We start from the raw sequence: 21,934 nt of genomic DNA on the forward strand, positions 1-21,934 counted from the left end.
AATCAGATGATAGTACCAAAGGTCGAATCTCTATATAATAATGTATGGTGAAAACTACATCAGTTAAACTTATGATAAAGACAGGGGCCCATAGACAGCAACATATCTCTTACATGAGGATGGGGGAGGGAGCACTTAGCATAACTGACAAGTAAGTCAGAGGGTGATGAATGTATCGCTACCTGACATTCCCAGCTCATTGATGGATTATGCCGTTTCTCATGGGGATTTGGAACCGATCGCAACCTTTGGCCCCTGCCCCTGATCCCTCCCAAGTGCCCACCAACGGCAGATGAAGAGGCATGCCGGTACAACCACCCGATTGAAGAACGGCAGCTACATACATTTGATCTCACATATAACCGAATCGATAACCTGCATGCTGACTGATGTCATGTTACACGTGAACGCCTGCAGGCACCTCTGGGGATATGGCCAAAGTGCATATTTTGGCATCCGTAAGATGCTCCCTTGCCTTTAGGCCCTTGTCTTGCCTTGCCTTTGTGTGATGAATGCGTGAGAGTATTAATGGGGCCCATCAATCATGGAAGTGTTGCGATCCCAAGGCTGTCAACAGTGGTAAGTACTGCAGATGACGACTGTGAGCCTCCATAACGAAAGTTCTTCAGGGCGAAATATATCATTTATTTAAGGACATGAATTTTGGGTGCATTTACTCGTGTTCAAGATGGCTTTGTCCTAACAATGTAAAATTGCTTTTAGAGAACTTTATTTATTCATTTATTTAGGGATTTTCCCCAATTGGCCAATTACCCCACTCTCCCGAGCCGTCCCGGTCGCTGCTCCACCCCCTCTGCTGATCCGGGGAGGGCTGCAGACTACCACATGCCTCCTCCGATACATGTGGAGTTGCCAGCCGCTTCTTTTCACCTGACAGTGCAGAGTTTCGCCAGGGGGACGTAGCACGTGGGAGGATCACGCTATTCCCCTCAGTTCCCCCTCCCCCCTGAACAGGCACCCTGACCGACTAGAGAAGGCGCTAGTGTAGTGACCAGGACACATACCCACATCCGGCTTCCCACCCGCAGACACGGCCAATTGTGTCTGTAGAGACGCCCGACCAAGCCGGAGGTAACACCGGGATTCGAACCGGAGATCCCCGTGTTGGTAGGCAACAGAATGGACCACCATGCTAGCTGGACGCCTTTTAGAGAACATTTTAAATCAGTCGTAGCCCCCCCCCAAACCTCGTTTTTTTTTTGCAAACTCAACAAATGTACACAAGCCTGTTTAAAACTCAAAAAGATGTGAAAGTTTTAGGTTTCACCATCACATTTTCTCATTCCTCGTTTTGAAGGTTGGTAAATAAATGGACTACATTTATGTAGTATTTTTTCCTGCTGCAATGGCCATTCAAAGCACTTTACAATTCATGCCTATTTACCCCCCACTGTCACCGATGTCAACCATCTCAACAGGAATAGTTAGGGGTTAGGTGTCTTGCTCAAGAACTTGACATTTTTGCCAGGAGGAGCCGAGGATCGAACTGGCAACCCTCCAGTTACCAGATGACCTTATTTTTTCCCTGAGCAACTGTTGGATGGCTCGTTTGATTTACAAACTGAGAATCATCTTCTTTCAGCTTGTTTCCAGTTTCTCAGGGGTTGCCACAGTGGATTTTATAGTTTCCATCAGTACCCTGTGAGGGCACAGCACCAATGGCGGTCATTGTTAACCTGGGCATTGACCGATCCGGTATGGTCTTGTAATTCGCCCTTCTTGACACAACCACTAACCCTATGGATGGGGGCACAGGTAAAGCGCTGGATGCCATCCCAGTATTCATGGACTTGTGCCTATGCCTATTGTGAGATTTACAAACTGAGAATAAACATGGTAAATCAAATTAATTATAAATCCATTCATTCAAGTTACGTTATTGCACTTAAAATAAGACGTCCCTATGAACTGTATGTGTTATAATCTTTACATGATGCACAAAGAGCATCTTTGTACTTACTAAATAACTAAATAGCTACCATTGCTACAAGCATCCCTTAATGCTCAATGTTACAAAGTTAATCACTCTGAATCTTAAATTAATAAATACACATTTTGATTTGACTCAGCGAAAATCTAAAATTTCACAACAAGGGTGGAAATCTGCAAGGGTGTGCACCACTAGTCTGTTTTACCTCAACGCTGCCCATCTCTTTCCATTTGTTACGTACAGCTTTTACTGCCCCCCACTCCGTCACTGTAAGCGATCAGGGCTTTACATTCAAGACAGCCAAGCTCCAGCATGAGTGACGTGCAGAGTATTCAGACTATAATTATCTCAAGGTGTATTCTGAGATGCGCTTTGGCGTGAGACGGCATCTATTGTACCCCCCGATCACAGTCATCTTGAGACAGATTAGCTGGCATTCATCACAAAGACTTTACAGGCGGACCGAATGAGCTACAGCTAATGGGCGGGGCAGCAGAGTAAGCCTCTTTACTGTTATGGGGTTCAGATTTGGAATCGCTGGCCAATATTCGCAAAGAATCCCCAGTTAAGCGCCGGGACTATTGTTTTTATGATCTAAACAGATCTACATCTGAATAGAACAGAGCTACATCCTGTCATCACACCATCTACTCTGACAGTGATGCAAAAGTCTTGTCAGCTACGGACACAACTCCACCATCACCATTGCGTGGATGGGACTGACGTGCAAAAATTCAAAAACCATGCATGAGAAGAGGGGAAGCAGAAGCACACAAGTTAACATGGCTTTAATGGATGAAGTGTTGAGAATGAGCAACAGAGGAAAGAATAAAAATAATATAAAAAAATAACTGACATGCATTGGAAGCCAAATTTGTAATGGTAACATATGACTTCATGCTTAACTCTCAGTGCAATAGATCTGAAAATGTATTAAGGTTTATCTCTAAGCATTATAGAAGTTTGGAGTCCGGATATTGATTTTAATATGCTAAATGCTGTGAAGCATTAGCATTTGCTCACTGACGTCCCTGTAAAACCAATGTGTTGACAGCATTATGACGGTCACTTCAAAACAAAATCTGACTTTGACAAGCCAACAAAGATGAAATCATCAGAGGGGATATGAAAAATTTAGATTCAGTAAAAATGCAGAGGCCAAAGTACCCCCCCTTACATGAGATGATTTTGGCAGCTGAGCTACCGTTGGGGCGGTTTAGCTCATCAGTTCATAAACAAACTCCTTGAGAGTCAAGCAGAAACGGTGTCTGCCAAAGCATTTCAGCATGTTCTCGTTGTATGGGGGTGGTGCTGTGCTGCGAGACGGTGTGACTGCGCTCAGATGCTGTGCCAATGTGACATACAGTGAGATGTGCTCATCATGTGAAGATGTATCACAGCAGCATCCTCCGTTCCCCCGGCAGAACTTACAATGGACCTTGCATAGCTCTGGGCAGGAGGAGGATGACATGGCTCTTCACATGCAAGGGAAAACACTCAGTGTGTGTTTGTGTGAGAGCGTGCATGCGTGTGTGTATGTGGATGACAGAGCGTGGCACTAACATTACACAAAGTGGTTACTTACAGGTAGTAAGTGTAGGAGTGATAGGTTCTTCTGCCGAGTGGGGTGGTGGTAGGATTTAAGCAGTGGAGGAGGGGAGGGGATGGAATGAACAGGAAAGAAAAAGTAAAAATATATTAATGTTTGAAAAAAGAGTAGAAATGAACAAAACCAGATATGGTGGCATACGTGGAGGTTAACCAGTGATCGTGAGGCAAAGGTGATTGCTTGGAGTCATGTCATGGGGGAAGGGGGCCCTGTACAATCAAAACACACTTGAACTTTGTCATCAAAACGGTACTGAGAGTCGGGCGACAGCCTTTCATGGCGATTCAGATGCAACTTTCACAAGCAGAGTAGCATTACATCCACCTTTTTTGACCACATAATTTCATACACGTTTAAGAAAAAGTTACCAGATCTGAACTCCAAGGATGACACTAGACAGATTTAAAAGTCTGAACACAACTCTATCGTCTCTTTATCAGCAAATTAAAGAAAATATAACCAATGAAATCACCTCCCTCTCTTGTTTGATAAAGGCAAATTGAAAACAATTCCGTTACTAATATTGTCTCTCTGTGTGCTGATTTGCACAAAGGCCACTGTTCATTATGCGACGCAGACAGGGATTCGGTGGGGAGTAATGAAGGATCTTGCGTTACCATCAAAATAAATGAGGAGCGTTGCGACTGTATTACCAGGCAACTACACCCTCCCACTCAACTCCAGCTACCTCTTCTTCTGTGACCTTAACACTCTGATAGAAGCTAGGCAATCGTCGGAGGAGAAAGTGCTGCGAGAAGTACAACTAATAAAAGTTTTATTGGGAAGTGTTGTCAAAGTATTCTGTTTGCACTGTCCTCGATCGAGATATCGAGTAAAGCAAGCTAGTGCCCGCCAAAGTAATCTTGAGGACACGCGCAGGAACTGACATTGTGTTATTTCAACCCTCGCTGTGGACAGAAGGGGTTCGATATTTGCTGTGCTTTAGCACCCCCCCCCCAACTGCCAGGAGATGTTCAGAGGGCCGTTTCTCCATTATGGGATACAGGGCTAATGTAAACTTAGCCTCCGGCTACGCGGTCATCCTCTCTCCCTTTGAACCCATCCTTATATTTTCTTTCTTATCTCCTCCGGGCCTTCCTCCATACCACGGGCCTTAAGAACATTTTCCTATTCCCAATCTGATGTCACTGAAGTGCCGTGTGTTTGATGGGTGCTGTGTAGAGGGATTAATTTTTCATGGCACACTGTATCGCATGGCTGTAAACAGCCTTAATGGAGCGTATCAACATAATCAAATTAATTATTTACTATGACACTGACAATGCTGCCGTAGGAGGGAGAAAAATACAAAGTGAAATAAATAAATAAATAAATAAACACACAAAAGAAAAACTTCTCATCTAGGGGCACATTTTAGGTTTCAAGCACTTTAGCCTCCTTTTACAAATCTGTGGCATTATCTCAGAGTAGCATCCTTGGTCGGCTTACCTCTTCTTCATGAGGAGCACCACGCCTAAGAAGATAATGACAAAGAGCAAGATGCCGGCGATGACCCCCGCGATCTTCACTGTGTGATCGGTCTGTTTCTCGGGCTCCACAGCATCGGGCTTATGAGTGGCTGCTCCTGTCCAAAAAAAAAAAAAACACCACACAGTGCAAAACAAAGAAACATTAAAAACACAAAGAAAAGCGTGATAAATATATCACTAGAGGCTACAAACCAGAGTTAATTCTCTATGCAAGCCAATATTAATCACAATATTAATCAATATCAGTATTAATCACATTTATGCTTCATCCAATATCTCCTCTTTTAGATTGGATTGAGCTTTTGGGCTGTTATCAATATACTGGCATCCTGTAGACCATCACATACCGATACTGTTATATAGAGCCTCAGAGCAATTAGGGTGTTTATTCTCTGAGTAACTGACTCCCTTTTGTCCCCCAGCACTTCCCTCACAGCCTGGCTGTAAGTGGACATCGGGGCTCTGAGAACCGCGCTGTGCTACACAGGAGATAAGCGCACACCATCTCTACCCCTGGTTAATCACGTTTTGGGTCCAATGGTTGCTGGGCCGTAGAAAAATGGTGGCGGGCAGGGTGGGGAAAGATAATACCCAAGGAGATAAAAACCGCCTGAAATAACCAAAACATTAAATATCGGCTTGAGGGGGGGGTAGCCAGAACAAAAGAAAGAGGGAGAGACAAGAGGGAAGGTGCATAAGGAAAGTAGCTTGTTTTAACAGCGCCTTCTCTGCGAATTGAGATAAGAAGCACTCTGAGCAGGAGGGTCGTCGCTGGAATCTCAACCGCGTCCACTTGAATAACACCATTATTCCTCGTCACCAGGAGTAAATTTAAAATGACAAATTGTTATGTCAAGTAAATATGTTAAACTGGGCCTCCTGCTCTCTTCATCGTGGCCATTTTCCCTCTCTATCAGGGAATATCAATCCCCGGCCTGGGGTGACATATTGTTCTTGCTTTGGTGTGCTGTTATCAACAGCCAGGCCTCTATTTGGATATGTGTTTAAGGCAGAGCGGAGGGGGGGGGGATCAACACTGGATGACATATTAACAATCACGTCTGGCTGGGTAGAGCTGATTCCATCTCCATACGGGCGCCGTTACGGCTAATCTTACAGGAATCCTGCAGCATCCCTGTTTTGAGTTGTGGGCTCTGTACGTTCGCTGCCACGAGTCAATATTTCCCATCACACCTTGTGAGAATTGGGTGATAACGGGATATTCATACACCGGCAGCACAGCAAATAGGAACCATAGATAATTTGAATGGTGGCGGTATTCTTACAAAGATGCAGTGAAAACTCTCTCGATCGGCACAGCGAGCACTTGAAAACATCCCTCTGCATGTGCACAGCTTGCTATGACGGCAGCCACCAGCGATTAATCTCCCAGAAATAATGAGAAATATTCATGAAAGGGGATTAACCCTTGTCAAAAAAAAAAAAAATCAACAGCATTGACACATCAAATAACAATCGCACCTCAAACAGGTCTTTCATGTACGGCAACTTGGAGAAGATACATCAAAACAGCAGAAGAAGACAATGTCTGCAACTTGATGAAGTAATAACACTGATTTTATGCAAAGGCAAACACAACAAAAACAAAAAACAATCAACACTCATTGAAAAACACATGCGACGGACCCACTGCTTCCTCCCCTTGGGGAAATGTTCGGGGTGGTGCTTGTGCTAGACAAGGCAGCTGATACACCAAGTTGTGGTGAGAGTAACTGAGATGGTCGCAAAATGTGAGGACAGCTAAGGGTCTGACCTGTTAGTTGGTTGTCACCAGCCGCCGGTGCGATGCGGATGTAGGGGGTTGTGAGCTGAGTCACGAGTATGGCGGCTGAGTATAGTCAGTGGATCCGGGATGGCATGCAGCACGGGGAAAGAGGGAAGAGAAGTAGGGAAGGAGAAGAGATACGGAGACAGAGGGAGAGAGAGAAGGGGGGGGAGAGACGGAGAGGGAGAGGGAGAGAGAGGAGAGAGAGAGAGAGAGAGAGAGAGAGAGAGAGAGAGAGAGAGAGAGAGAGAGAGAGAGAGAGAGAGAGAGAGAGAGCAAACTGAAGCTGAAAACAGCCTTACAAACAGTTCCCATCCTCATGCAACCCTGAGGCAGAGTACAAGACCCATTATTAGAGAGTTTTATTGAGTTGTTTTCGCCGTGTTAAAAGGGCAAGAAATTTTCCACCGGTTGGTATCATAACCGGCCTGATGCTGAGAATCACAAATTTGTCAATCTATCAAACATAGCTTTGAGTGATGAATTACACATGAAATTGTCATACTTTTAGCACTGTATGTGCAATTTGACCTCGGCCTATTGAGCTATGCAGATGGAGATATCTTGGCTCCACAGGAAATCTATAGAGGAGCCCCGTGCGGTTTCAAAGTGTACAAGATGGTCGAGGCATGTGACGGGGTCTGCTACAGACCGAGACAGAATGTGACTAGGTTTCCCTTTGGCCTTATCAATCCTGCTCCATGATCAATACTTCTTAGGGCTGCTTCACACTTGCCTGCCTGGGGCAGGACATACAGGCAGCATAACTAAGTGCCCACAGGCCTCACCAGACACAGGCTCTATCTCGCTTGTGAAAAACAAAAAAAAACAAAAAACTGTTTTCAATTATTCTACGGATTGGCTTATGGTTATTCATAAAGGAAAATTATTTTTCTTTGAATAGAAACCATAAAAATGAACACAATATAGCTAGCAAGTTTTTTTTTTTTGCTGTGGCGTTTCATATATTAGGGCATGACAGTGGAGTTTTTACGTACAGTAAAAGCATCTGTGTTGCTGTTTCAGAGACCCCCGGTATGAAATTATGTTAACTTTTGTTAGTTCTCAGACATCATGTGCAAGCGATGTTAGGAATATATACACCTGCCCTAATTTACTTCATGCTTAGAGCAAATGTCCTCAGTGGACCACACTCAACATAGGCCATCTGGTCCTACCTTTGGTGGCAACTTGCACACAGTCAATTTTGGTTTCCTGTAGGAACAGAGAAATAAAGGGAGCGAGTGAAAGAGAGAGGACAAAAAGAAGGTCAGGGATTAATATACAATAGAAACACACACACACACACACAATATACAATATATATCTGAGGACCCTTAGTTACAGCATTATCACCCTGGCTGGTTCTGTGCTGCTCCCTAGTTCCTATCATGTTGGAGCCATCAAGTGTAACACAAAACACTGCAAGGTGAGGGGGTGACCACAGCTCAGATTAGTTGGGCTGGTGTTGACTTGTCAGCCGACACTGATCCAACACCGATTTCTACAGGTATTCATCCACTGTGGAGGACCAAGAAGCCCCGTGACAATGACAGCGACGCCGGCCCCAACGGGCTGGGCTCCGGAACGACACACCAGCAAGCTTTGCTGAATCTAAAAAAGGCTCGACAGAAACTTCCAACAATGGACAAGAATAAAAGAAAAGAAAAATATCAAGGCGACTGTTGGCAGACGTTCGCCATCAACAGTGGCCCTGGAAAAATGAGGCTGAAAGAGGAGCAGGGAGGTAATGAGTGATAGAGGAGAAAAGACATGAATGCCGTGTCCCTGTGTTCAACCTCAGCTCACTGTGCAATCAGCTATGGGAACACAATGTAGGGGCGGAACAGTTGGAGGCCACTGGACGCATAATAAGGAGAGAGAGAGGAATAACCCTCCCCTTGCAAAAAAACATTCCCAGTCCTGTGCCTTACAGCTGTCAGAGGGGCCTTTTTGTTTAAAGCGCCATCAGAGAAGGTCATGTTAAGACTTTTAATTGAACAGCAAACCAAAAGGAGGACACACAGTCTTATAGATGTGAAGTACTGCTGCCATTCAGTCCAAAAAAGTAAGGACTCGGAATTTTCATCCGGTAGATTTTGGCTGTGTCGGCCTGAGACTTTTTTGTCATTTTCTATGGAAAGGTCGCACTTTCAGCTCGCTTTATCCAATGCAGAGACCTGACCTCTTTTTAGAGCCGAGCACCAGAAGCACGTGACCTCTTTCCAACTTAGAAACATCTTTAACGTTTGCTGAAGCGCACAACTCATCAATGTCACGTACGGTTCAACCGACCAATCAGAATCAAGGAGGGGGCGGGACTAGAGAGGAAATGAAAGCCAGAGCTACTACTGAGAAACAAACCCAATTGAATCAAAAAGTGCCGATAACAGAAACCTGTGTTCATTTAACCTAACGTATGAGTATCATCACAACACGGATAAAGAGAAAGCAGAAGGAACATTTCTCATGAATCTTATCTCATCCTGAAACAACAACCGCACCCAGCTCCTGCTTTTCATCCGACACTATTCAAGCACTCCCTCCCTGCGGCAGTCATAGAGACGTCTCTGAAAAAGGTTGCTGGTGGACACGAATCCGTATCTGTTCAGTAGGTACGAGTTTTATAAGGGCATATTTCACAGAAGAGCTGAAGTGTTGCCAACTCTCCTATAGGCTGATCCAAAAATTGCCAGAACTCGCTGGATGACACTGTCAACTAATCTAGGACAAAACAGCTCACATTTCCCCTGGAACAAGACACCTCAATAATAAACTAACTATATTTACAAGAACTCCATTCAACCAATCAGGCCTTTATGGGCTGGAGGGAAACAAAAAGTTACACCAAAATTATTAACAAACCCAGCCTACTTAAACCACAGATCCAAGTCTAGAGGATTTAACTATTACCATATTTACATAAGATACACTGAATCACACAGCTCTCTTTTTGTTATTTTCTGCCATTTATCTTGGACCCCCCCCCCTTTTCTCCCCAATTGCATCCGGCCAATTACCCCACTCTTCCGAGTCGTCCCGGTCACTGGTCCAACCCCTCTGCCAATCCTGGGAGGGCCGTAGACTAGCACATACCTCCTCTGATACATGTGGAGTCTCGAGCCGCTTCTTTTCACCTGACAGTGAGGCGTTTGCCCCAACTGACTAGAGGAGGCGCTAGTGCAGCGACCAGGACACATACCCAGATTCGGCTTCCCACCCACAGACATGGCCATTTGTGTCTGTAGGGACACCCGACGAAGCCGGCGGTAACACGGGGATTCAAACTGGCCATCCTCGTGTTGGTATGCAATGGAATAGACCGCCACGCTACCCGGACGCCCCCATTTATCTTTATTACAACTTTTAAACCGAAACCCGTTTAAACACATATCATCCCATCAATCAGAAAAGGTTGTTAGTTTCTTATGGGTGTCTCAGTATGAACATATGACCTAGGTCTACGTTGCGGGTTTTACTTGTTTAATCAGATCTAATAGATATACACTTTAATCTGCAAGATTCATTTTCACCCATCCATTCTCCAAACCGCTTATCCTGCTCTCAGGGTCACGGGGATGCTGGAGCCTATCCCAGCAGTCATTCGGCGGCAGGCGGGTAGACACCCTGGACAGGCCGCCAGTCCATCACAGCAAGATTAATTTTGTGACAGTTATTCACTTGAAATTTATTTGGAAGTTGGACGGAAATATAACTAATGATGGCTTGAAGGTGGGGAGTGTACCTTACCACCACAGCATCAGAGCAAATGCTTTAAAAGTAGAATGACAAGTGTTGTCTGTGTCAAAAAGGTGGAGGTTGATATCGTGTCTACAAGAGACTGCATGCTCCTTTCACTTTTGTTTGCTCAAGGAACAGCAATCACCCTGAGAAGTTTCAGACAAACATGTTTTCCTGCTCGGACTAAACTCTTCAATTACATTCAGTCATGCATCACGTGTTACTTTCAGTGCTGGGTCTGCTGAAGCAGCCTGTTTACAGCCATTTTCATTCAGGACCACAATTGCGGGGACTCTTGAAAATGCCATTGAACTGTCTGCTCCAGCTCCGTGGGAAGAGGGAGGGCTGGCGACGCACGCCAAGTGCCACTTGATGACAGAGGCTCTAACCTGAATGATCGGCAAACCCTGGTGTCGTTGCCTGCCCTCCACACTTTCCTGCCAACAGGACAACCTCGTCCCCTAGATGTAGTTGATCAAGACCTTGTCGGGTGTTTGGCGAGGAGCTCTATTAGAAAAGGCAGCCGAACAAGCCCCGGATAATAGAGGCTGAGAACGTTTCATTGCTAAGAGGTCCACTTCCCTGGCCGGCCCTCCTGCAGCCTATTAAGAGTGCAGACGGTGCTGCTGGTTCACCAGAGCTCTGCCACGTCTTTTAGAGGCTACGTGCATGGGTGCAAATGTGCACAAGTGTGCATGTATACAGCTGAGCTAAGGGAGTTCTGGACTCAGCCACTTTAGTCTCCTTTAGTCAGTCAGTCAGTCCGTCTGTCTGTCAGTCAGGCAGCCAGCCAGTCATCCAGCCATTTTCTCAGTTTGTTACTCAGCCTCCAAATCTGTGCTCACCATAATATTTAGTATTGTTTGATGTGCTCTTTCAAGCAGATGAGAGCAAGCTTGAGAGGGAAAGGAATCATTTGACTGGACCCTTAGTTACAGCTACAGCGTGTCCTCCGAAAAAGCTAAAACCATAAAAATAAGTCTAGATTTACTGTCCTCATAGTCAGGCAGGGTAGAATGAATTTTGCATTCATAAAAATTGCAGGTTATATATTTTCTCCAATGACCCAATTCCCATTTATTCTAACAATAAAAATGCAACGAACGAAAATAATCGGCGACTTGATTTTTTTCTCTCTTCTGTTTGTCATCACAACTATAATCACTCCTGTGGACTAGTGGGGGGGGGGGTTGTATAATCATTTTCTCAATTTCTGTAAAAATTACTTATTTTAGACACAACACTTGTTGTAACAGTGGTGTTACAGTCGGTCGCTCACCATTCAGGTGTTTTACGCCATGTAGACAAACAATAAATTCCCCTGTCTCACTACGACACACATCAGTGAAATGCTGGTTTATAAAACAGGGCTACAGATCTAACTTACAGTTCACTTCATAAATACATTTCTTAACTTACTTAAGGCTGTATAATAAACTGGGACACCTTGTAGCAATCATTTTAAGAAAAAAAAAATAATGTCTACACTCTAAAATACTCCGATCTTTGTCAATACAGACTCAATACACAAAGGTTACCCACCCCGTTGGCTGTGCTGACAGCCTGGTAGTAGATGCTGTAGCTCTTCTGGGGCAGCAGAGGGGCATTCCAGTAGCCGTTGTAAGTCTTGTTGTCCCCGACAGTGAAGGGCTGAGGCGAGTGGATGCCCGTGGCGGGGAACTGAGCGGTGAAGTAGTACGGTGAGTTGAGCAGGGTGGCGTTCTGGAAGTGAATGGGAACCGGGTAGCAGCGCAGGATCTCCGCTGCGCCTCTTGCCCTGCGAGGACGTTCGTCCTCCACCACCACCTGGTATGCACTGAAATCAAGACACGTGAAGAGCCTTTAACATTGGCAAACATGGCAAACTACATACAAACTGTGTTGGTCGCTGTAGGAGCATGGCTTGTAGGAGGCACTTGCGGAGTGCAAAGTTACCAACTCATACCCCTTCACAGTCTAGTGATAATGGAGACAAAGGCTACTGTGGCTAACATCACCACAAGCTAGGGACAACAAAATAATGTGTTCCTCCATCTTAGGCACACCTCTCCAGGTATATCTGTATAGTCCGTAATGGCGGTGTTTATTAGTCTGTTATTTCTCTTATCCAGACAGAACGTACAAAAGCACTTTCTTCTTCTTTCAGCTATTCCCGTTTTTCAGAGGTCGCCACAGCAGATTTTACAGTTTCCATCAGGACCCTGTGAGGGCACAGCATCAATGCTGACCATAAAGAGCTTAAAACTGGTATCTGAAAATTTTCTCCCTTAATAAATAGTTATTTTATCCATCTGGACAATGAAGTCAAGTTATATGATAATAACTAGCACCTTCATTGTGGTTAGAGACACTCTCCAGTCTCTGGATACCACTGTTTATATCTTTAATGGAAAGAAATTGCGGATTTCACCTTTAATTTAGTGGCATTGTGAGCCTTCATCACTGAAACCAATGGGAACTGCTTGCAGCAAGCTTGACACTTAACTCGGACTACTGTACCAATTGTTTTAGTGAGAAATGCTTGCAGCAAAGAGAAAAAATGCCAAATTTCCTCAAAATTTTGAAAGCTACTTGCTGACAAAAGAATTTGTTAGATGAAGACTCTTGTAACACTACAAAAAGAGAAAAAAAGGTTAAAAAGACATCCTTCAAAGTTGCACGATCACAGAACATTTCTGCTTTAATTCTCACATTGTATGTGTGCCGGTGTTCAAAAAGAACTTCACGCTGACATTTAAATGAACATACAAAAGACCTATTAAAAATTTTTTTTAACTTTCTTTTTGTTTTCCTCAAAATGGTAAATGGAGAGAACTTTACCAAATACAGTGCAAAAGAAATGAGCAGTGACACAGCACAGGGCCTGACTTTATTTGCTTTTTCATTATTCACTGACTCAAAAGGTCAACGGCTCTTTCCATTTCCCTTCTTTTTCAGCCCGGTGTTTAGCTAGATCAAAACTGCAGCCCTCTGTGCCTCTGACAGAGATGACATTGTCTCTGAGCCCACCACTTAGCTGGGAGGGGAGACTGGCTGCGTTATAGACGCTCATGTTAGTATGCACCTCGCATCCGCCCGGTAAATCTATTGAGTCACTGCCCGACAAAGGGGCAGTTTACAGCTGCCATGGAGAATAACTAGCCATGATTGGAGACTAGATTTCCATCGGCTTCCACAGGAAAACGCCGAACAAGTAATCATAGTGCAGGAAAAGTGGTGAGTAGTGAATGAATGAATAATTAAATGGATGATTGGATGAATAATTGGATTTTTTTTCCTTTTAATGTTCTTGACATAACATGCATTTACTGACTATTAGAATGGGTGACACACTATATTGTAAAAAAGTGTTTCCCAACCCAGTCCTCAAGGACCCCCTATCCTGCAGATTTTCTTTGCAACCCTGAATAGGTACCTGTTTGTAGTTATTCAACCAATCAGCAATGAATTATGTCAGATTTTGCACACCTTGCATAATGAAGTGCTGTGAGATAATTAGTTGAGTGAGTACAAGCAGGGCTACCTATGCAGGTTTACAATGAAAATCTGCAGGATAAGGGGTCCTTGAGGACTGGGTAAGAGTAAAAGATAAGTGCTGGGTAAGGCTTGGTAGGAGACTGTCAGACTAGGAAAGTCTTGCATTTTTTAGGCTGCAACGAGCACAATCCCTGCCTGAAAACAATTTTTTGGTAGGGAACTAATACGACACCATTTTTCTGTTGTTTGCTTAAATGTCACACACACTGCATATCTCATTAAATATAACCAAACAGACAGAAAAAGAAAAACACACGCACAAAAAATCTCCAAAATGAAACAAGGGTAGAGGGTTTTTTGGAACACGAATAACTTGCTACACCTTTTAAAATAATGTCTACAAATGAATACAAACTGAATGAATGACATAATGGCATTCTACTTATGTTTACTGCTACACACGGGACCGCTCCACGTCTTAGGTAAGGTTTAGCAGGACATGGAGCTACGTATGAAAGAACCTCACTAATTCATCCGGTTGTGGACATTACACCTTAAGGGTCTTAGTAGTGATCGCTTAACTCAAATTCAAACCTACAACATGCCGGCTATTTTTTGGGGGGGTATTTTCCGTTTTTTTCTCCCCAGTTGTATCCAGCCAATTACCCCACTCTTTTATGAGCCACCACGGTCGCTGCTCCACCCCTTCTGCTCATCCGGGGAGGGGCTGCAGACTACCACATGTCTCCTCCGATACATGTGGATTCGCCAACCGCTTCTTTTCCCCTGACAGTGAGGCGTTTCACCAGGGGGAGGTAGCGCGGAGGAGGATCACGCTATTCCCCCCCCTGAACAGGTGCCCCCGACCGACTAGAGGAGGTGCTAGTGCAGCGACCAGGACACAAACCCACATCCGGCTTCCCACCCGCAAACACGGCCAATTGTGTCTGTAGGAACGCCCGACCAAGCCCCGAAGGCAACACGGGGATTCGAACCGGCAATCCACATGTTGGTAGGCAATGGAATAGACCGCTACGCTACCTGGACGCCCTAAGATGCCAGCTATTCTTAATGATGTAGGCCTTCACTTCAGCATAGCTGACCATCTTTCTTTTGCTGTTATCTTTCTCTCCTGTACTGTTCTGAATGCTTTTTACCTTACACAGAAAACCAGAATTAAATTTTACCTACAGTCCACCCCTCCACCCCATGTTTTAAAAAATGAATTACATTTAATTCAGATCACAAGCCTGATGTGAGCTGAGGACATGTGCTACAAGCCAACCAAGTAGATAAATGTTGACTAATGGTAATCTGACCTTTGGATTGGATAATTTGTCATAAATTCTGGGTTTGTTTTGAGCCATATGAAAAGGTTATCTGGGAACTGAATATGCAGTGTATGTAAATATAGTTAATTAAATTACAGGAGTTCCCATTAACAACATCGCCTCATGCAGCCTTAGCACCCCAGGCCTCATCAATAAAACAGAGAGTAGAAAATTCTTTTTCGGAAAATTGACGCCACAGTTGCCATATTCCCAAATACCCCGGGAAATGATCAATTGTTCCCCAGTGGTCGGTGCCGGATGATTAAATGTCCCCTTTTGTGTACAGCATGTGCACTTTAACCCCACAGTTTATCATAAGGCGCTCGCCCTGTCATTAACGAATCCCCTTTTGCTCTTTGGTGGACGTGTCCCAACTCCTCGGAGTGCTCCTATTTAGTGCCGGAATGGGAGGTGATGAAATATTCAATTCTGCTGAGAGTCTGCAGTAGAAATCAACCCTTAATTACTGTCCCCTCTTGAGAGAGAAGGTCAGAGGGCAGGTGGAATCGGTACGCGGGAGCCACTTAAGTAGCCGCAGAACAGCAGAGAAATGAGAGATGAGGCTGGATGGAAGCTGGAAACAGCTGGGAGGCTGATGTGATGGGTAGGGTTCATCTGACATTAGCAAATCACACCCACCATCAGAACCACAGTATCCATATGGCTGTAAAGCAGCTCATCAAAACATAAATTCAAGAACTTTTTGAATAACGCAGATGTTCTTAAATTCATACTTTGCCACCTTCCAAAAAGTTCCAAGAGCGGCGGAAGAAAAAAAATGCAATGGTTGGTATCAGTTCTGGTCAAATCACATTGGCGACAACAACGCATTCAATCTTCGGCTTTTTTGTTTGGCTCTTTTTGTGTTGAAGATTCACCCATATTGGCACTTGATATTCCAAATCAATCTGCAGATAGCAGAATGAGAACAAAAGGCTGGCTCCCCATGGGTGGCTCCTTATGATATGATGATGTGGCTGTGCCTCGACTTAATGACAGACACAATATGAATAGGATTGCTTTCCTTTCCTTGGGCGAAATACCAAGTGCCAAAGGCTACAAGTGTTCCAAGGCTGAGGCGCTTCCATAGCGTGGAAATCTGAAATACCAGTTCACTTTCACATGGGGCAAAAAACAAAAACAAGCCTCACAATGGATTTGAAATTCAACCGAAATGTTTTGTTCTGTGTTGCAAGTAGTATAGACCATGACAGTCACCAGGTTTACTAGTTTGGATTAGAAAATAGAGAAGCACCGATATCACTTATTCACTGCCGATACTGAGCCTGGTTGTTGCTCTGCCCCCTCTGCTGATCTGAGGAGGTGCTGCAGACTACCACACATCTCCTCCGATACATGTGGAGTCACCAGCCGCTTCTTTTCACCTGACAGTGACGAGTTTTGCCAGGGGAAGTAGCATGTGGGAGGATCACGCTATTCCCCTCAGTTCCTCCTCCCCCCTAAACAGGCGCTCCGCCCGACCAGAGGAGGCGCTAGTGCAGCGACCAGGACACATACCCATATCCGGCTTCCCACCCGCAGACACGGCCAATTGTGTCTGTAGGGACGCCCAACCAAGCCGGAAGTAACGCGGGGATTCGAACCCCGGATCCCCTTGTTGGTAGGGAACGGAATAGAGCGCCATGCCACCCAGATGCCCCGAGTTTATTTTTGAGGCTATTTAAAGATCCTGAGGATCTTTAAGTATCCTACCCATATGATCCATTACTTTCGCCAAACAGTACAGCCTTAGGCGATTAGTTTAGGGTCAATGGGCAAAATAATTGGGATGGAATAATTTTAATTTTCCACCATTGAAGAAATACAGACTTCCATGTGCAAAAAACACAGCAAATCAGTGATTTTACTTCTATTCATGACAAGTTAGTCATGGCTCATGGCATCGGCTTTTAGATACTCCATTTTAGCCTGGAATCGGCTCGATATCTGAGACCAGTACAGGTACGGGTAAATCCTTATTAGAAAACATCTTTCCAATAACTATGTATGCATTTATATAGACAATTAAGAGCAATATTTTCATGATTCTTGAGCAATGTATGATTTCTCACCTCTACCGCTCATGCAGAGTGAAAGTGACCGGTGAGTTGAATGGAAATTGCTGTTAATTTTTTGTGCGATTACTGATGTCATGTTAATGTCCCTTTCAGCAGCTGACACCTTGTCACCACATGCTGAGTTCACAATTTACAATACGAGACACTTTGACAGACCAAAGTCATTTAGTCACATGCTTGATTTAGCATGACATCAGTGGTCACAAACACAAACACACACAAAAAAAATAGAACCCCCCCCCCCATAAAAACGAACATAATCCACAATGGCTAGAGAACCACAGTCCTTCATGAAAATGATGTACAGAAAAAAAAGCTGATGTTTCATCTGATCTGATGCCAAGCAGAGCATCGAGTCAAATCCATTTAACTTTAATGAGAATAATCCATCCGTATGTCTCGATAAGTCTGCTGAGCGAAGCGTGTTGTTCCATTAGAGATGCTACGGAGCCGTCTTCAGCGGCGTTGCTAGGCAGGGTGATGATGTTGAACAGGGAACAGAGTTAGTTACCAGTTTCTGGTAACAGCCCGTTGGCCTTCGCAGACACTGACGGATATCGGATTAAAAGGAGGCCTCGAGAGAGCCTCACACCATGTGTGTCTGTTATAGCGCTGTAATTGCGGCTAATTTTAAAAAAAAAGAGAGAAAAAAACCACTGGCAATCCTCAATATGTTTCCCTGAGCAGAAGAGAGAGGTGTCGAGAGAGAGAGAGAGCAAGAGAGAGACACAGAGAGAGACACAGAAAGAGAGAGAGACAGAGAGAGAGACATACACACACACACACACACAGGGGGAGAGAGAGAGCGAGAGAGAGAGAGACAGAGAGAGATGGATAAAGACAGAGGGTGTCTAAGAAGAATGGAATAAGCTGTTAAAAGTGGTCTTGCCAGAGGGGCCAGCAGGGCAGACCTGTATTCCTGCAGTCACGCTGCAACCTGTGCTGACACCAATTAGGTCTCCTCTAGCCTGACTGCCCGATAGATTTTAGCCCTGCCGCCATGTGACGCCAACCAATTATAGCGGATTGACTTGGCATCGACTGGATTGTGACCTGAAACTCAGATTTATTTTTCATGTGGGCTGATAGGGGAGGAACTTCAGGTTGTTTGAGCAGATGAGGGAAGGGATATGGGGAGCATTTTAATCACCATGCCCTTTCTTTCTCTCTATCTCTCTCTATCACTCTCGGTTCTCGCTTCCCCTGGCCCCCTCGTTCACATAATCGAACTCGTGAGCGGTGCTATGGTGGCCTTATATCTGCCTGATTTAAGAGGGGTCGTAAGTAACACACTTCTCCTGAACCAGCATCCTCCCATCCGTGCTCCTGTCTTCTCGCTCTTTATCTATCCCCTGTGTCCATAAACCATTAAAGCAAACAAATTAGGTGGCGCCGTAGATTATGTTCACCATTGAATCGTAAAAAAAGCGTGCGTCACGTGCATGCACAGCTATTAACGCATGCTACACCACGATCAAAGAAAGTTAGGGCCTATTTTGAGACTGTAGAGAATCACATAACAGCTTTCCAGGCCATGGCTGGGTAAAGATAATCTGGTGCCACAGGGTACTGGTGCAACTCACTTTCCTCAATATGGCGGCTACGAGGTCGGAAACCGCCTTGTTTCGCAGCTCTTTCCATTTACATGCCCGTGTGCAAGCTTGCTCAAGGCAAAGGTTATGGCAAGAGAGAAAGAGGAGTTGCAGATTTAGGGGTGTGAATGATAAGGGAAGCGTCCCAAATCATTTCTCTCCAGAGAGGTACGTAAACATTTATTTTAATGCCGGGGTGTGCGGAGGCGTCTCCTGGCCCTGATGAGGGGCCACTGCAAACATTAGTTTAACACGACATGACTGATAGACAGATCACTAATCCTCTTAAAGGAACAGCGTACCCTCTGGTTAAAATTGTTCCCAGCTACATGTCGTCCCCGGAGCTTAGTAGCCAAATCCATCTCGGAGATGTAATATAAATTAGAGCTTTCACAAATTTGAAAAAAAAAAAAAAAATTAACTGATTCCCTCAGCGCTGGCGAGGTCTGGCGAGATATATCAAATGTGTAACAGCTTTAAAGAATGGCGAAGTGAAGGTGACATCGTTGTCGTGTTTCTTCTCATTAAGAGATGCGATCAGCTTGATGTTCTTGAATTAGCCCAACATCCTGGAACGCAGCAGAACATCTGCTATTGGAAATTCACACGTCTGGCGCGGCATTACTTCCCAAACCCAATCAGTGTGCAACGTAGCGCTATCAAATCAAGTCTGCCGTCCAAATCGTAGCGCTGTCCAACGGTACACTTTGCTGAGGCGGTGCGGATTGCTGCTTTCCCCTGTCAAATGTCCAATTTCTGAGCAATTTTTTTTTTAATATGAGGTTAGTTTTGAAACGAGATACGCTTCTGAAAAAAAAACAGACAACTCTTAAAAAGGATTGATGGCACAACATCAAAGCAAATTTTGACCCTTTTGATGAGATAAAATGCTGTGATAAGATATAGTTTAATTTCTAGGTAGATAAAACTAAATCACTTTTACAAACTGCATTATCTAGCTGTTGCTTATACATCCAAACATTTCCCTTTGAGACCGGAAAATTCAGATGCGTAAATATTTCATTACTGTCCAGACAGAACGTCCCATCAGACTGACTTTTGTGGAACGGAAGCTGCTTTATAGTCACTTTAGAGTTTCAAAGGACTCCGCGTGCCACTCGAGGTGGAGGACGAAAAACACCTTCAAAAGCCTGGCAGTGTCTCGTCTTGGACCTGCATCGCAATCTCTCTCCTCTGTGCTGCCCTCAAACACCGCTGTTTCTTTTGCAATTCATATTTCCGAGACATTGGGCACACACATGAAGGAAGTCTACTGGCCTTCGAGTCCAGAGAAATTTAAAGAGGTTGGGGAAAAAAAAAAGAAAAAAAAGTGTACCTGAGAAAACCCTGGAGTTTGAACGTGGGGCGCCTCGGCCCTGATCAAAGGACGACCCGATGAGCTCCGAGGTACCGTTGTGCCGTGTACAAAACTGCACTGATGATCAGTGATGAATTGTTTTAATAGACTTCTTTAAGCGGCTCGGCACAGATACCCCCCTCTAAATGTCAATTTGCCATATCAAAATTCATCTTGCTTCTTGATTAACTAGCACCAGAACAGGGCTATTGATATTGTTGTATCCCGTGTAAAACTAATTGGATAACAAAAACCATATTTAGGATTACGCTGTAAAGCATTAGCACACAATTATGTCCCGTCTCTCTTGAACAGAATGGAGTGGGGCTCAAACTGAAGTTTATATCTCCACAGACAAATCAGTCTTTCATCTGGTGCTGGGGCGAGCACGCCTTCCAACGGTAAACAAAAGAGAAGCCCGGCGTGCTAATTAATAGAAGCTCTGATTCATGGCGCTCCGTTAATTATAATTAGTTCATTGTAATTAGCCCGGTGAAAGAATGGCAGACCGAGTAAGGCCTTCCGAATTGTACCTGCGAGGAGATTAAAAAACAGATCACTCTGTCTTTTTCGCTCAGGCCCCACTACGTGGCACCGGGGCATTAATCTAGGCAGCACATACAGTAAACATGAGCTGACAAGCCTGACTAAAGATCTCCAGGCAGTAATCTTTAAAAGACTCAGATGAGATAAACGTGTAAAATTGAGTTTTACAGCAAGCCACCGTGTTTATCCCACTTCTGATGAACAAGTCAGCCCACTCTCCCGGGGTCTCTCTGGCTCAAGCTAGGCAACGCCGTAGGACGGAAGGTTTATACAAGTCATTAGATATGATGGGAAAATATCAAGTCTTCCATGCTAAAACAATTTATATCTATATTGGGGGGAAAAAGTGATCATCTGAAGTTGAGCATTTGACACAGTTCCAAAATGACAACTGCCAATTTGATTATTACCATTTCAACTTTGTCAGGCAATGACTTCAGTCCACTACCATCAATAGGAGTACTGTAACAAATTTGATCGTTTTGCTATCATGTTGTAAGTGATAAAATCTGTAGATATCTTATTCTGGGGTAAATGTTTTTACATAGATCCTCCAAGAGCCGATGGACACAGTAGACTCAGGTTCTCAAGGTCAACATCTGACATAATGTCTCTGGGCTGTAACATTTATCCAATCTGATTCGCTTTTGAAAGAAATAGATAGGGTCAGGGTTAGCTTATCAAAGGTTGATCTGGGAACATCTCTCGCTTGCAGAAATCAGGATGTGTGTCCTTAAACACTGATGAACAGCAGAACAGAATTTAACCCTGGTGCTAGTAAAAGAAAAATCACAGCAGTACCAACAATGTAAAGGGAACTGTCCGTTTTTAGTTGAAAACAGGTGGCACAAAATGTCGACTTGTGTCTAGAGATCCTGCTCTTTCCGCTGAACGGCGGTATACCTTGTTTAGTCATGACTAACAAAGAAGGGATTAAATAAGCAGAACTGTTAAATATCCCAGAAGCCCGTGTTGG

At 44.4% G+C, this 21,934-nt stretch overlaps 1 protein-coding gene across 1 annotated transcript in view; it reads right to left on the reverse strand.

Moving 5' to 3' along the window:
* Positions 1 to 21,934, reverse strand: part of LOC130124325 (receptor-type tyrosine-protein phosphatase mu-like) — a 154,652-nt gene that overhangs the window by 60,133 nt on the left and 72,585 nt on the right. The window contains exons 12-16 of the mRNA XM_056293784.1: positions 12,120 to 12,393; positions 8,015 to 8,051; positions 6,825 to 6,899; positions 5,010 to 5,145; positions 3,537 to 3,566 (exon numbers count right to left, since the gene is read on the reverse strand). Coding sequence (XP_056149759.1) covers positions 3,537 to 3,566; positions 5,010 to 5,145; positions 6,825 to 6,899; positions 8,015 to 8,051; positions 12,120 to 12,393 — 552 coding nt within the window. The remainder of the gene's footprint in view (positions 1 to 3,536; positions 3,567 to 5,009; positions 5,146 to 6,824; positions 6,900 to 8,014; positions 8,052 to 12,119; positions 12,394 to 21,934) is intronic.

The sequence above is a fragment of the Lampris incognitus genome, chromosome 14 (assembly GCF_029633865.1).
Source record: "Lampris incognitus isolate fLamInc1 chromosome 14, fLamInc1.hap2, whole genome shotgun sequence".
Lineage (NCBI taxonomy): Eukaryota > Metazoa > Chordata > Actinopteri > Lampriformes > Lampridae > Lampris > Lampris incognitus.